The sequence below is a fragment of the Triplophysa dalaica genome, chromosome 8 (assembly GCF_015846415.1).
Source record: "Triplophysa dalaica isolate WHDGS20190420 chromosome 8, ASM1584641v1, whole genome shotgun sequence".
In the NCBI taxonomy this organism is placed as follows: domain Eukaryota; kingdom Metazoa; phylum Chordata; class Actinopteri; order Cypriniformes; family Nemacheilidae; genus Triplophysa; species Triplophysa dalaica.
The window spans coordinates 9,839,258-9,856,502 of NC_079549.1; the positions used below are offsets into that span (position 1 = coordinate 9,839,258).

Sequence of the window (17,245 nt, forward strand, 5' to 3'; positions counted from 1 at the left end):
AAAAACATATTACAGAATAAAACAGCAAAATTGCAACAATAAGATCATTTTACGGAAACAATTATGGTATATTTCTGGTGCCCCAGCTTCCGGGATATTTTTAACAAGATTTTTTTTCAGTCCACTTATGAAATTCAGTCAAAATCATCAAATTACAGAAAAAGACCTCACGTTTACAAGAAAAACTGGGGAAATGTGTATTTTACAGGGAAAAATATTTTACAGAATATTTCTGTCTCTCCAGCTGCCAGAAAATGTATATATTATATACAGTCTGGCAGAGTAATAAATCTACAAATAGTTTTAAAGCATAAAATTATACTCTGTTATAACTTTAATTGTACTAAACAACAGTTTCTTATCCTCCCAAAGCATTACCGATGTAACTTCAGTTGGATGCCTTTAATTGTTTTGAAAGGAAGACATAGAAATAAGAACGACATCTTGACAGTTATGCTATACTGGATGAGATTACATTATATTAGTTTACTGTGATGTTTGCTGTAGTTGTTGTCAGGAAACCTGGAAATGGGATTATATATAATGAACCGTTGCTTCTTTTTTATGTAATGTGACATAATGAAGTGTTATGAGAGACACCATCTCCATATACCACTTACACACGTTGCGGTTATTTCCTGTTCTTAGTTTGATCTCACCTACAGAACAACTTAACCATTCATCCTCATATGAATGATTCCCACCTCGTGTCTTAGGCAATCAAGTCCAGCGTGACCCGACCCTTACCTACAGTACACTTGTTTAACCATCCATGTCTAAGCACCTGCAACCGGGCCGGTCAATGGCTACAGGACGATAGTGGCCCCCTGGGTTTGAGGGTCTCAAAATAACCGGTGAACTGATTGAGTTCACAACCCTGACCCATCCAGTACTCTGCTCGTCTCCGGAACTGACTTCCCAGCAAACCCGTGATAAAGTGTAATGGACTTTTCCCGTGATCTCTGGCCGTTTAATTGATTTTTCAGCGTTGGTGAGAGAGATCTGCATTATCTGGGAGATTTACCAGAATAGATTTTCAGGACTGAATGAAGAGTCTGTCTATGAGGGATTTGGTGGTTGTATTGAATGACTGTGTCTGTGTTTACACCCTACCTAAATTAAATGTACTTTTACATTTGAGCTAAAATGACAGTGATTCATTTTCACTGTTGTAACTGAACTGCTCAATGCTGTCCAAAGTAGAGAAACCTCATTTAAAAACGTGTTTTTAATCCTCACATCAATAATTCCATCATGTCACTCATTCAATCTGTCTGTTACATTGAATGCGTGCATTAGAATTGCCATAGATTAAATGAGAAGTGATCAGACTTAGGCTTTATAGGATGAAAACAAGCAAGATCATCCCATTTATAAAAGCCAAGCCAGCAGAACTTTTTATCCCAGATGAAAGATGAAATGGAGGATTGGAGAGCTAGTTGAAAATTAAATCTTCAGGATGTTTCGGCGAATAAACATTCAAAATTGAGTCGGCAGAAAGTTGAACCCACTATTCTCTGTGAAGATTTGTATACTGTAAGGACCAATGTTGAAAGACCGATCCCTTCATGCTATCTCCCCACGACTGAAGTGTGACTGAAATCGCATGAAGAGAATCGATCCGGCTTTTCCTTTGCGGCTCTACATCTTTCTTTTTGCTGTTGGCCAGACTGAAGCATGTCACATTCTTGAAGTTTAGAAAACCATTTTGGACACTATGGTGGGCACTTAAAAGCCCTGGGAAATAAGACTGAGGTCAGAGTTGGCGTAGGGAGGTAGAGCATAGCATTGAAAGTCAATATGTGGCAGTGGGTAAGAGAGAAGAGAGATGGGAGGAGGGCATGCGGTGTTAATAGAACGAAAGAATGAGCAGGATGAGCTAGCCGGTCCTGCATGCCGTGTTGACAGGTAATCATTGAACATCAACCAGATGCAGCACAGCTCTGTCTCTTCACTGTTTTTAGTTTCTCTGATGGGGGATGACAGCCGATAAACTGCCACAATAACCACACAATAACCTATAATAAGACAAGGCTATGAAATGATACGGACCGAAGACTATTAGCAGCTAAAAGCCGGAAGATATCATGATACATTTACCATCACAGATTTTTATTCTCAGAATTTGAGATCTTTTGTATCGGAATAAGCTAAACGGTGCTGTGGTTTGGAATAGTGAATGGTTTCTAGTTGATCCAAGCTGGTAGGTCATCTTGGACAAGTAACAAACCGGCAACCAGCTGGCCATACCAACTCAAGCTTGGATCATCATGAAGGCCAGCCGTCCAGCCAAAAATCAGCTAGAAACAAGATACTAGAGACCAAAAGTGATGTCCAATTTTGGATATTGACATCACATAATTTATTTAAATACTACGTTGTAGATTATTAGAAAGATGTATGCATGTTGCATTGGTGCGTTTGGAATATTACTGAAACTCAACTTTGAGAAAGATTTAAATGGATAGTTCCTCAAAAATGTAAATTCTTTGTCATGATTTACTCACCCTTAAAGGAGACATCATATGAAAACCCCACTTTTTCTGTGTTTATGTGCTACAATCGGGCCCCGGATGTTTCTAGCAACCCAGAAAATGTGAAATATAAGAACCCAGTAAGATTGTTTTGGTGTGCCTTTCCCTGCAAGCATGTGAGAAATTGAGCCTTTCAGATTTCGCTCGGTTGTGATGTCCAAAACAGATTTTATTATAATATTACCGCCCCTTAATTTACACAGTTCCACCAACTGCGCTCCGCCATTGTTGTTTTCACAAGTGACAGCGGTGTAAGTGACGCCATGGCTAAAGTTCATGGACAACATGCAATGTTGTCGCTGCACCCAAACTAAGAGGAGACAGCAGTGGATTTATTTTATTTTAAGTGGAATTGTTTGCGCGAATCACTTCAAACCGGAGTAATTTTTCAAGCTTCAAAGTTGTTTCTCAAGAGGGATCGAGACCGACTGAATGAGACAAAACTGCCGATGAGTGTAATATTTATCAACAGTCTAAATTGATATACATGTACCGTATATATAGTAGGATATTGTTAGCATATGATTGCGAAGGGAGTCAGTCACAGGCTAAATAAAACATTCAAAGCCAGTGTTAAACTTACTATATATAAGTGCAGATGGACACTTGGAGTTTAGCTGTATGAATGTTAATAAATTATGTGCGTTAATATGTTTAGCTACGGCAAGCTGTTTGTTTTGCTAATGAATAGGGACGAATTCGGCAGGTTAGTTTCGTTTTTAAACGTCTGTAATCATTCCTTCTTAGGCTGAAAAATCATTCACAGCTTACTAGTTATGCTTTCACGTTGTGTGTGCAACGTTATAACTTGTCAACGTCATTTGTATTTTTCCAATTTACTTCAAATGCTTCAGAACAAATACAAAAATATAAGCATCTCTTTATTTTTACCATATGAAATAAATGGTACTGACTACTTACTGTATGATCATTTGCACAGTATTTACTCACTGAGAAATGCTGCCTACATGCATAGATCCAAAAAAAAATGCTTGTCTCAACCTATGTGAAATTGTCGAATCTTAAGCAAAAAGGCCCTCTGAAATTACAGAATACAAAGAACAACTGATATATAAATGTGCAAAGTCATCTGATAATGTTTTCATGGTTCTAACATCAGCACTACAATCTCTTTTTGGACTGTGATGCTCCTCAGGTTGTGCGAGGGAAATGCAGTTTTCCATGCCATGTCTCTTTATAAAGGACCGTAATTCTTGCTGTTTGGCAATGTACATTCATATTTTATTATTATTGGTCATCCCAAGTTTGTCTTTGGGTTTTGCAGATGTTTAACCAATGAGCTTGTCAACTTCAACAACACAGTTTAATTATTTTTAGAAAATATGTAGCAGTTTTGGAGCGGTTCTGCTCGACAGCAACAATTTGCTGAACCAAATAAAACTTTCTTATATTCAGCTGGTTGTAATCTAGTCATCCATGTAGGACATGTCGCTGCCTTTAAGGGTGTTTTTTAAGATGCAATTCACTTCTTTTGTCTAACCCAAAGTCTTTCTCTCTATCTTTTGTTTGTTTCTTCAGTCTCACTGGCTTCAGGATTCTTCCTGTGCGAAATTTCCATCAGTGGATACTACATCCAGTGATCGCCAAAGGGTTATCTGTTCTCACGGCCGGCCGGTGATGGTGTGACAGACGCATCTTTCACGCTCTGATCTTCCCGAGGGGAAGCCACCGAAGATTAGCCAGCAGATGATGCATCAGGGAAAGGACGAAAGGCTGTGTTTATCTGCTGTCCTCGTGTCACAGAGAGCTTCTGAGGAGCATTCAGCTGCCAGCAACATCAGCAGGCCTCAACCATCCAGCTGTTTACCTTACCATCACAGCTAAAGTGATGAGTCCCATCCTACGCTTTCAGGTAGATACCACTGTGCCGTCAGCGTAATTGACCATCTTTCCAGTTTGGGCTCAAGCGTCTTCATTGTTTTCTTGAGCCTATAATGGTTTAAAGTACTGTATTGTGCTAGATGTGTCTGTCAAGCTTTGCTTGCTTCTTTTCTTGTACAACTAAAACTGATGAAATGTAATAGCTGCCATTTCCAATTCCAATGCTCACTGTGTGTCACATCTATTCATTCAATTATAAGACAGCTTTGACAAGGCAATGATTTTGAGGGCTTATCCCAACATATGACTTCTTTATTAGTTATATAATAATTGGACTGTTATGTACTTATGTACTGAATGTCCCATTGGAAAGGTACAGTAGTTTTTATTAAGTAAGCATTCCGATATTACTGAATATAGAACTAACAAGGTCTCTTTAAGTCTTCGCTTCTGATGGGCCCAAAGTTAACTTTGAAAGTGAGTTATACAGTAGGAATGATTATTTGGATGAATTGCAGCTCCAGTTTCTTCTGGGTCATCTGCAGAAGAGAAGGCTCAGCGATAATTTGAATAAGTGTTCCTTGTTGCAGAATAAACCACAATTTGAGGTAGACCTTGTCTGTCGCATTATGTCTATTATTTCTAAAGCAGATTGCACCTCCGGCTTGTGATAAAAAAATACCTGCCATAAAAACGTTGAGAAAGACAAGTTCACTGTGCATATATTTTTCGTTTTTGAAGTATAATTGTATTTTTCAGAGCTGATGATTATTGTAATGTTATACTGAAGCGGGATCACTCAGTTGCTGCACTGTGGCAAATATCATTTTCAGCCTTAAAAAAATCTGGAAGTTGGAAAGATTGATTTTTGTCTGATATTTCGGATTCATGCAAATAAATGAATTGCACACGCAATTTTCAGGTCGATTCTGAATATGATTGCAATATGATGTTGATATGGTTGCACAGGAATGGTTCACATTCAGAATCTGATTGGCCAATCCCAACATTTACAGGTTTTTTATTCCCAGATTACAAACTCTCAAAACTAACACACGGTATATGACATTATATTTATAAATGATTATACTAAATTGCCTGTTCGTGACATTTATACGTCGTTTCTGACCATAAACCGAGTACACGGCATCTCCTCAGGGAAAGTCTGCATTAGGTAAAAATTTGGAAATAAAATATATCAAATTCACATTAAGTGTATATTTTTTTCTCATGTGGGAAGTAGCCTTGTAATTATCGGGATAATATACAAGCAGCCGGCTGATATCGTTAAATAAACCCCTTCAGCCTGATACAAGACTCCGCTTCGCATCGGGTCCTGATCATACTGTGAGGCTTATTTCTGGCAGCCTGTACATTATCCCTTACATAGTAGGTGGTGAAACCCCCCCCCCCTTTTGAGCTACAGTCTACCTCACTGTCGTTTTGAAAAATGCAACTAAAACGGAAATGAACGCTGTGAGAAGAAAAGTGGGGGAGTGGACGGGGCACGAGAGAAAGTGATCCGATTCCATCTTAAAATATATTAGTTATTACCTGTTTTGTAGAGTCTATATTCATCACATGAATCATACTTTTAAGCCACATCTGTTTTACAAAAACCACTAAATGTAATTTGAGTATTTATTTTTTAACAAAATGCAAGTATAACTGTCCTAGTTAAAATATGAGAGATACTGCATTTGAAGAGATGGTAAAGTCACGTCACGGTATCTCATTCCTGACACAGACTGCTTTCATGAGCGAGTCCCAAAGTCCACTCGTCTTCATTTCTAAAAGCTTTCCCGAGTAAAACGCAGTTTGCTACTGTTCCGGTGTTACGGTTCAACTGGGGCATGTTCAAGCTCAAACCAGTGCGCAACGTTTTGCTACCGTTTGTGTGTCACGAATGTCAGCCCAATCAGCAGCAACATGTGGGAACCCACGCGGTATTAAAGAGACAGCTCGCACAATGGGTCAAGGAAAGTCATTCAAATGTGGCTGCTGCAGCTCGGTATAAGCAACAACTGAAGATATTAGAAGAGACTTAATTTGCAGTATTCATCACATATTTATACCAATTTCATCAGGCTCCGAAAATTCTTCAAAAAGAACACAATGAATGGCCTTCTCAGCTGCTATAGTTCAACTCTTACGTCATTACAACAGGGTATTCAACCGCAGCACCATTTCCGTTTAAAAAACGTTTTGCAACATCTTGTCGGGGCTTAATGCAGCTCTGGTTACCGTGTTAACAGATGACCAAGTTCCGGTTTCAGGTCCTCAATGCAGATGTGAACGAACATCAGATTCGTCGATTTTGAAAGCGAAAGACAATATATGGATGTCTAAGAAACGCAGACTTTCTTGTTACCCGATTTTGGCATCCTTGAAAGGTCTACAAATTAGTGTTATGATGGAGAATAAATAACTAAATAAAGTCGTGGGATTCGAATAGGGCTGTAGTCAAGTCACTGTTGTCTAGTCCAAGAGAAGTCCAAGACCAGGACTAGTCGAGAGCGAGTCCAAAGAGGTTAGAGTCCAAGTCAAATCCAAGTCCAGAGAGGTTCGAGTCCAAGTCAAGACCGAGTCCAATTGAGACTGTCAAGACAGAAACAGGAAAAATTCATGACTACAAAACCACATACTTAACCATTGATCATTTATGTGATGCAAGACACTATTCTGTCAAATGAAACTCCTAAGTTCTTTGCCTTCTTTGGGTTCTATTTGATGGGCCATGTTGTAAAAGAAAGCCGCATATTACTACCGCTTTAACTAAATGTCTCAATTCAATATAATGTTACATTACATCTTGATGCTTTTTCTCATCGAAAGGCTGTTTATAACTGTCACTTTCACAACATGTTAGCTTGCAACATCATTTCACAAGCGCATAATAAACCAGCGTTATTGTGTACTCTAGACACTGCTTATAAATCTGACTTCGTTAACACGTAAACAGCCTTTCTCGAGATTCGAACGTGCGCAAAAGACTTTCGACGCCTGGGGGCGAGCTGTGGGAATCTAAGCCCTGAGCTACCTCGCTTCCCCTAGAATTCGCTCGTATTTGAATGGCAGTCAGCAATTCATCAACTTGGCTACCCAATGCGAAGGATGTGTAACCAGTGTTAACTTGTGATCCTTGTGTTTATTCACCTTTTATGAAAATAATCAACCCTGTTTATAACAAAACTGTATCACATTTCGTGCTCGATGATTTCCCTCAATAATATTCTGTTTTTCTGCGTTTCTTTCACTGTTACGTTCTCGGAAAATGACTTTGTGGTAACGAAGCTACTCTAATTCTGCTGGTCGGGAAAGCCTGTCAGTGTCGGAAGTCCTCTTCGTCTGTTTGAGTTCCGAACGTGACACATTGAGCTGTTCTGGTCCAAATGATCTCCGGCCTGCTGATAACTCCAAATGGCAATTGTCATCCGCACCTGTTTCTGTGTGCCACAATTTCAAAAACTGTCATGTATTTATCAATTTCAGTGAAGAAACCCTTCCCCCACATATATTCTGCATACATATATATATATATATACCCATAAAAATTTAATTTTATATACACTATAGTTAAATGAATATGTATTTTTGCAACTCCTAGTAAGTGTCTGCTTTTTCTTCATTTATCCATCAGATTATGTTATTTACATTTACATTTAGACATTTAGCAGACGCTTTTACCCAAAGCGACTAACAAAGTGTTTAGGAGCAATAAGCAATATGTCATACAGGAGCCACAATACATTAAGTGCTGATACAAAGTTACTGGTTTTAACAAAAGCTAGACCACTACCTGTTGAGATAAAGGGTTATTTTTTTATTTATTTTTTTGTCTGTCAAGTATTAACAGGAGAGATGGGTTTTAAGTAGTTTTTTAAATGTTGTTAGGGATGTGGTTGAACGGACAGAGTTAGGAAGAATGTTCCACCGGGAAGGAGTTGTGAACGAGGACGAGCGGGAGAGTGATTTACTGCCCTTATGGGAAGGCAATACAAGACGCAGCTGGTTTGCTGAACGCAGGGATCTTGATGGGGTGTAGGAGTGGAGGAGAGTGTGGAAGTAAGCCGGTGCAGATCCAGTGATAGTCCTGTAGGCAAGCATTAGTGACTTGAATCTGATACGGGCTGCAACCGGTAGCCAGTGAAGAGAGATGAAAAGGGGAGTCACGTGAGCCCTTTTGGGCTGTTGGAAGACGAGGCGTGCTGCTGCGTTCTGAACCAGCTGAAGTGGTTTGATAGCCTTTGCAGGAAGACCAGCAAGGAGAGCATTGCAGTTGTCCAACCTTGAGATTACCAGGGCCTGGACAGGGAGTTGTGCCGCATGCTCAGTGAGATAGGGTTTGACCTTTCTAATGTTGAATAAGGCATATCGGCATGACCGTGTTGTCTTTGCAATGTGATCATTGAAGGACAGCTGTTCATCAAATATGACTCTGAGGTTCCTGGCTGTTTTGGAATGGGTGATTGTGGTATTGCCAAGATGGATGTTGAGATCGTGTTGGACCATAGGGTGTGCCAGAAACACAAGTAGTTCTGTCTTGGCAGGGTTCAGCTGGAGGTGATGCCCTTTCATCCAAGCTGAGATGTCCTCGAGGCAGGCTGTAATGCGAGCTGCTACAGTGGTATCATCTGGGTGAAACGAGATGTAGATCTGGGTATCATCGGCATAACAGTGATACGAGAAGCCATGTGCCTGTATGATGGGTCCCAAGGATGTCGTGTAGATGGAAAAAAGCAGCGGTCCAAGCACTGACCCCTGAGGGACCCCAGTGATCATGTGGTGAGCAGTGGACAGCGAGCCCCTCCATGACACCCTGAAGGATCTGTCGGAGAGGTAGGATTTGAACCAGCGGAGGGTAGAGCCTGAGATTCCTAGTGATGACAGGGTTGCTAGCATGTTATATTATCATTTGCCATGAACGCTCCTCTCTGATGGGTCAGATAGATACACACCAGGCGCTGTCATGAATAATTAGGATAAAGTCTTCTCATTTGTCATGAAATCCCAGTCTCATGAGTAATTATGAGACACAGACGTGTCATCAATGTACCATCGTACATCGACACATCACATCCTTCGACGTTGGCCAGATGAGGATTTTAAACCCGGAAGGCAAAAATGCTCACTAATAACTTACAGTTCCTAACATTGTTTTCTATGATGTGCAACACAACCAACTCTGTTAACCACTAAATAAATGTTGTTTAGTGTTTCAGAATGCTTTAAAGTCATAGTTCAACCAAAAATGAAATTTATTTAATCATTCACTCACTCTCATGTCATTTCAAACCTGTATGATTTTCTCTCTTCTGCAGAACACAAAAAAGATCATTTGAAGAATGTCGGTAACCAAACAACACTGGCCCCTATTAACTTTCATGGACACAAAACCACCGAGACATTTTTAGAAATATCTTCTTTTGTGTTCCACAGAAGAGAGGCACGTACAAGTTTTGAACAACATGAGGGTTGATAAATGAATTTTTTGGGAACCGTCCAAGATGCCTCAATTGTTTCGTGAATTCTTTCTGTTCTTATATTTTTTTTACAAAATCTTTTGTCGCTAATCCTGGGAAAGGCATTATAAAGTTGCGTTTTTCTGTAAGGACAACTAAATCAGGCAGAAATACAGGGAAGTATTTAAAGATTTGCTTGGTTTGTCAAACTAATGCCAATTGGTAGCATTACTGTATGAAAATTCGAGCGACATGCGTGCTACACCAAACAGGATTAAGAGCTTTTGTTTCCTTTACCGTCAGAGCTGGTGATGTCCTGCAGAGATCCGCTGGCTGAAGCCACCACAGACCTGTTACAGATGCACGTTTCAGAGCATTGCGGGAGTCATAATGCAGGATTAATTACCCCACACACCTGTTTACAGATATATCAGCATTCCCAGCTGATGGTTCGAAATTATAATGCCATGTCTCGAACAGCCGATGCTGTGTTTAAAGAATCTGTGCGCTTTATGAGAAACTCTTGAGTCCGTGTCACGAGTCCTGGAGATGAGAAACTTTCTCAGGTTTTTAAGACTGCACACTGTGTTCCAGTCTGAGCCCACAAGCTTTATTTGACCTAGTTATTCTAAAAAAGCAGCACAGAACTTTGACGCACATGATTTCTAGGATACAGTAGCTGCAGCTGGTGACATGTGTACGCGGCAAGTTGCATCGGTATTCACGTCCTCCCTGCGGCAGACAGGCTACAGGAAAGACCTTGTCCATCTCGGGGAGGGTTTTTTCTCCCGGTACACTCATTTTTTCTCCAGTTTTTGTAACCTTGTTTTAATCTTCACTGTAAATATTTTTTTGCTTTGATGTGTTTTCATTTATTTGTGTTTCTGTATTTGCCAGCTTGCAGGTGTGTGGCATTTTTACGTACACACTATTTGTAGGTCTATTTGGAGGTCTGTGTATATTTGTGTGCGCAGTATGTGTATAGCTCTCTGTTTTTCCTTAACCAGCACATGACACATTTACAAAATTTGAACATTATATTTCACTGATTTTACATCTTCAAAATGTACTCTTTATTTTGTGTGTGTGTGTAATTTGTTTCACATAAAATAATTGTAACAAGTGTACATAGACATAAATTCCAGCCACACAAATAAGACATGATTCAATTACAGCTAATTCAATTGTGGAGTGCCGCACACAACATTCAGGAAAAAATGTGTATTACATTGTTTCCACAATGTGAGCACGCTTTGCTAATTTGTTCCGTCATTTTAGGTAAATCGTGCTCGCATTTTATTAATATCTTGTTGCAATTAAAAAAAATCCATCACTGCTTTATATTAAAAGATGACACTGTTATGGACAGAAACTTATATGATGTTTATTGGTTTACAGATAATGAGCATAAACCAATTTAGGCAGGGCTGTGATGAGGAATTTGTTTACAAAGAGCAGGATTAATTAAATCAATAAGTAAATGGATTTATCTAAAAGAAGGCAATGTATGAATAAATAGAATTAGCCAAATATTTTTACGTGGTTATAGACGTAACCAAGACGTTCCCTTTCTGTCGGTCTCTCGACGTTGTGTCGAGAACGACAGATGAGGTTACCTATGCAAAACGCCACAACGCTGTATCGGGTCACAATCTCTAGCGAAGCGACGGTAACAGGCCTGGGCGTGTCAGCTCGAAGCTTTCGCGAAACTGCAACCTTCCAGTGTGGTGGTCAGGGGAATCCAGAGCTTTCTTGGAGAAAGATGGGGAGCAATGGGGAGTGCCTGCAAGTTCACCACTTGATTCCGGAAGGGAGTAGTGGGAACTTTTGGCCACGCATACAGGCCTGGGTCTTAAGATGACGTGAGAGTTTCCAGGGCCGAATTCAAGGCAATCTGGGACACAGAGAATGCTTGAAGGTCCCCTACCCTCTTGAAGGAAGCGCGCGCCATCAGGGGGGCTGTCTTACTCGTCAGGTGAGGAAGATCGGAACCTCCGAGGGGCTTTAGGGTCCCAAGAAGGTATGGAGTGGAGACGAGGTGGATTCCGCCCTCTCGCGCCCCTTAGGAACCTGGTGACCAGGTCATGTTGCCCTAGAAAGTTTCCATCAACTGAGTCGTGATGAGTGGTGATAGCGACTACATACACATTCAGTGTGGAGGGGAGATGTTAATCTCCAGTCTCTTAAGAAGGACAACACGATCCTGATCGAGCACCTCAGTGAGTCTTTCTCGTTGAGAGAGACACCAGGATGAGATGAGGCGCCGTCTAGAGGCGTATAACCGCCTAGTAGATGGGGCCCTAGCCTGGGTGATTGTCTCCGCCATAAAGGGGGAGTAATCAACTCAGGATCTTCTAGTCCCGTCTAGAGACCAGACATGGTGTTCCAGAGGTCTGATCTGGGATGCCAGAACGTGCCCTTCCCCTGAGAGAGCAGGTCCTCTCTCAGGGGAATGGGTCAGGGGGAGTCGTTGTCCAGAGCCTCAGCTCTGAAAGCCAAAGGCGGTTGGGCCAGTGTGGTGCAACCAATATCACCTGGTACTCCTCTTCTCTGACCTTGCGCAGTGTCTGCTCATTGGGGGGGAAGGCGTACTTCTCCCCGTCCCGCAGTCAGCTGTGCGCAAGGGTATCCGTGCCGAGGGGGCCTCTGACAGGGAGTACCAAAGCAGGCAATGGTGGTGTTGCGGGAGGCGAACAGGTTTACCTGGGCCTACCTGAACAGCATCCAAATGAGCTGGACTACGCAGGGGTGGAGTCGCCACTCTCCGCGAGGCATATACTGAGGAGAAAGCGGTTCAGATTTCCCGGGATGTGTGTGGCCCGCAGGGAACGGGTCACCTGTTGACTCCAATGGAGGAGGCGTCGAGCAAGATGTTTTAGCTGCCGTGAGCGTACGCCACCCTGACGATTTGATTCACGCCACAGCTGTAGTGCTGTCCTCGGACCAGCACATGCTTGTCCTGCACGAGATGACGCGGCCTGCTTAGTGCAATTAGCACAGCCCACAACTCATGCCAATTGATATGCCAGCGCACCTATGGGGCGGGACCCGCCGTCTTTCTTGGGAATGATACACCCGGGAATGATACCAAGCACACCCGGGGAGCATGGAAAAATTCTGTGAGTAAGTGGGCGCCAGGCCCTGAAAAGGGTCCGACTTTGGTGACGAGGCAGGAGCCGTCCCGTACCGACTGATCAGAGCCGTGGCTGTGAAGGTCGGGCCCGATGTTGTTCTCCCTGGGGTCTTCCCGTCAGTGTCACTTCTTGCGAGAAGGTTACTGACGGGGTGGAGGTTTCCCCCTCTACCTCTGCTTCCGGGGTGCTGCCTGTGGGGGCACAGGAACCGGAGCCGATGTCGAAGGGGTCCTGGGCTGCCGGGAAGCAGACGTCACGCGGGATCTTGGAGGCCTCTAGGCGGCCGAGTCGCGGCGCGGTTAAATGTGGCTAATTGGCACTGTCTGCTTCTTCACCGTCAAAAACTGCTGAGCGCAGTCCTTGACGGTTACCAACAACCCACCCTGACGGGTGCATCAAGAACTTTCAAGGACTTTCTCGGTGTCACTCATCTGCGCAAGGTACAGCCGGGGGTGTCTCTCCTGGACCACTAACGTGGCCATTTTTCCGCCGCCACATTGGTCACCCGTAGAGCGCTGTCAGTGGTGGCATGGAGATCCTGCATTAAACCCGGGTCGGCCTTACCCTCGTGGAGCTCTCTCAACGCCTTGGCCTGGCCGACCTGTAGGATGGCCATGGCGTAGAGGGAGGAGGCAGCATGGCCCGCGGCAGCTCAAGACTTCGACACCAGTGATGCCGAAGGACGGTAGGCACACGCCTTGGACGGTAGGCATGGCCGATTCCCCCAGGTGGCAGCCGTCTGCGAGCACAGGTGCACCGCAGCCGCACATTCTCGACGTAGCCTTTGGCTGCCCCGCCATCGAGGGAAGTGAGGGAGCCAGATCCGGTTTAACTGGAGTGGGCCGTGAGTGGAGCGCTCCCAAGCTTTTCACAGCTCCTCATGCACCTCCGGGGAAAAAATGGCAACCCGGGTGGGTCAGCATCGGAGGGAGACTGGCATCCCACTCCTCCGACCCCAGGAACCACGAATCCCCGGGTTAGCATGGCTGACATCACTTCTGCTTTCTCCTGAGCTCGACCCCCCTGGGGGGAGCTCGGATTCGTCAGAGTTGGATGCCAGTCTCCCTCCGATGCTGATACTTCTACAGCATTTATCTTAGATCATGTAAGTTTCAGCATTTTTTAATACATTAAACATTGTAACTGTAACTGAACTAACCAGAATAATTGCACTAACATTAACTACATTTTCAAAAATACATGCTGAAAATGATATTGCTCATTGTTAGTTAATTCAATTACTAATGTTAACAAGAATAACCTTATTGTTAAGTGTTTCCAAGTTTACTGTATGGCAACACAACTGAACTAACACCAAAGCTAACCTGTCTACAGGCCCTACAGGAGCATAATTCGACAGTTTAATGAAAAATAAGGGAGTTGCTGTTTCCATAAAGTGTTTGGAAACTTTAAATGACTTTGTGGCGTACCTTAAAGGGGACCAAAGACTGAAATTCTGTAATGAAGAGAAAAGAACCTTCATGAATAAAACAACAGAAATTGATTTATTGTTTTACTGTTGAATCTGCTAATCGTAAATCAGTAAAACATTTAAGACTGTTGTTAGTCAAAGACATGGCAAGCAAATATCATTACGCCATTTCTAAAAACATGCTTGGATTTTAGATAATTTGCACTGAATCAACAAACGCAGTGTGATGGGGTTACAAAGTAAACCCAAAAGCCAGCTTAGAAAGGTTGGTGTTTTATTGTATTGGTCAGAACAGTGTGAATTAGTTGAAACAAAGAAAGAGACTAGCAGTAGTATTGATTATTGATTTATACTTTGGTTAACCGGTTTAGATATTTGTATGTTTATACAAACATCTCTGATATTGGAATTCACACATAACAGCTACAAGATATACCCACAGTTCTCAATGTCTCAAAATGCAGCGTTTTGTTTTAAAAAATGTTAAGGGTGTAGCTTTCAGATTTTTAAGGTTGAAGGTCAACATCATCTATAGACCTAAATATAAACACCAAACAAAATCCGATATCGATAATAAATCCCCCAAACAACTGGCTGTAGCCTCTCAGAGATGTCCCGGATTGAAACTTATTTGATCAAGACGTTTACTTGTGGGGGCAGTTAAAGGATAAGAGATCTTTTTTCAACACTGTCAATGCCTCACCATATTCCTCTCAAATCAGATTTTCCCACCGAAGAAACACCGCCGAAGCAATGAAATAAAAATCTAATTTTCCAAAATGAAATCAACCAAAAACCAATTGGGAGCTGCAGCCGTTCCCTGAGAAATCACATCAAAATAATTCCACATTCCAAACACACATTTGAGTTTGATAGCAATTCATCCATCAATACACCGATTCTGTCTAGCCATCTCGAACAGATTGTGTGGAGGTAATGCATTGTGTGCACCCTCCATAAGAGGAAAATCAATCAAAATTTTAATTCAGATAATACTGTAATACACCCGTCTATGCAGAGCTGTGTCCAATCACTGAAACAATGATGCTATAAAATATAGAGGCTCCCATTTCTCCTCTCGCCGTGGGACTGTTACGAATGAATAACCTTGGTTTGCGCTGCAGAGCTGTTTAAATGAGTTACTTTCCCATTTCGGTTGTCAATGGGAAAGTTTATTACATGTGAGCTCCGTAACGTGGATCCGGTCCATTGGGTTTTTTTGCCATTTGAATGGGGTGTAGATTTCTATCAATCACCCTGTGACGAAACAAGCCTGATGTGCTGAGATGGTTCAGCATCCGAACACTTGCTTTACTGCTCAAAAAGTACTGTGAGAAAGTGTATTGAAAATCATAGGCATTGAAATTCCTGCTCACATGCTTGGAGAGCCAGCGATTCCAGTTCTAATCCTTCACCCCAAGGATATGAATTACAGCGGCGGGGGACAGAATTAAATGTTGCAATGAAAAGGTGTTAATACCTTCAATTATTTCAAGGCTGGAAGACTCGAGGCTCTGCCTGTGTTTACCTTGATACTTACCGCATCATTGCATACGCTTTTAATAACATGCTATTAATGGCGTTGTTCAGACGGAGCGATCCTGATCATTCTGCGTTTTTAATAGCATATGCCCTCGATTTCACGTCCCTCAAAGGATTAGCAGTCAAACTTCTACCGGTGATTACCGTAATGATTCCCTCAAGCTGTTTATCACGCACGGCTGGTGCATTTTCCTAACATTGTGTTTGCTTCCTTTCTTGTTTTTTTCAGGACTAAAAGTGGACAGGACGTAAATTGGCTGGACTATGATTCTTAAAGATGATTCCGGTGTAACCGCCTGGAAATGGCGTGTGGGCAACTACCTGCTGCTTTCTGTGTCTCTCATTGCCATGCAAGTGCGGTCAGACCTGGAATTCCCAAAGCACAGGCACTATACGTGGAAAACGGGTAAGAGTTCTGTGTTTATCATCCTGGTGATATGGAGATACCCATCTCGCCGATAGATCTCTTTTTATGGGTCGGCTTTGATGTTTAACGTGACGCGGCATGCATCCATTCAGGATTTTATCTTCCCTGGACCTGAGCTCGGAGCTGTACGGTGTTTATCAGGAAGGCTTGCGATAAATAGAGACAGAGTTTCATCATTTATCTTTCATGTTTAATTATTACTTTGCTGTTAGGAAAGTGGCTTTGAGGTGGGAAAGGATGTACAAAGTTACAAAGTTGCATGTATTTTTTAATCTGACTAGTTGCGGGGCTGACTGAATGACTGCTTATGGTCTTGAAGGGATAGTTAACCCAAAAAATTATGGTCAATGGGGTGATGTTTGGTTGTCAACATTCTTCACAATATCTTCTTTTGTTTTCTGCAGAAGAAAGAAGAGCGACTAAATGATAAAATAATTTTCAGTAACCCGTTCTGCTTAAGTTACTCAACCTTTATACATGCGTGTCATGTTCTGAGACTGACACGTATTTTTGACTGGACCAGCGTGTCTGTTACATGCTTTGGCATGATACTGGGTTGCATGTTTCAGGGTGTTATAAAGTCAACCAAGCTTTTGACTGAGGTTTCTTAACGTTCATAACAAGCACATTTCTCTTGCGTCTGTTATTAATTGTTGTTTTGATTTTCCCTCCTGTTGATGACACACATTTTTGGCAAATGACTTCATTTGTTCTTAAATGAGCATCTGTCATCGACATGGCTCCCAGCATCACCCATGCCCTCATCTTACACCTTTCAACTCGGGCATCACGTTTCTGTTAGCATAATGTATGCTGGGAGAATGATTATCCATCTCTCTATGAACAGTGACAGGGCCTACTTCAGAAAGTGT

At 42.2% G+C, this 17,245-nt stretch overlaps 1 protein-coding gene across 1 annotated transcript in view; it reads left to right on the forward strand.

The window, feature by feature from the left end:
- The window catches only part of thsd7ba (thrombospondin, type I, domain containing 7Ba), a 189,456-nt gene that overhangs the window by 29,545 nt on the left and 142,666 nt on the right, over nt 1–17,245 (forward strand). The window contains exons 2-3 of the mRNA XM_056754951.1: nt 4,074–4,407; nt 16,176–16,352. Of these exons, the coding sequence (XP_056610929.1) occupies nt 16,211–16,352 (142 nt within the window). The 5' untranslated portion in view covers nt 4,074–4,407; nt 16,176–16,210. The remainder of the gene's footprint in view (nt 1–4,073; nt 4,408–16,175; nt 16,353–17,245) is intronic.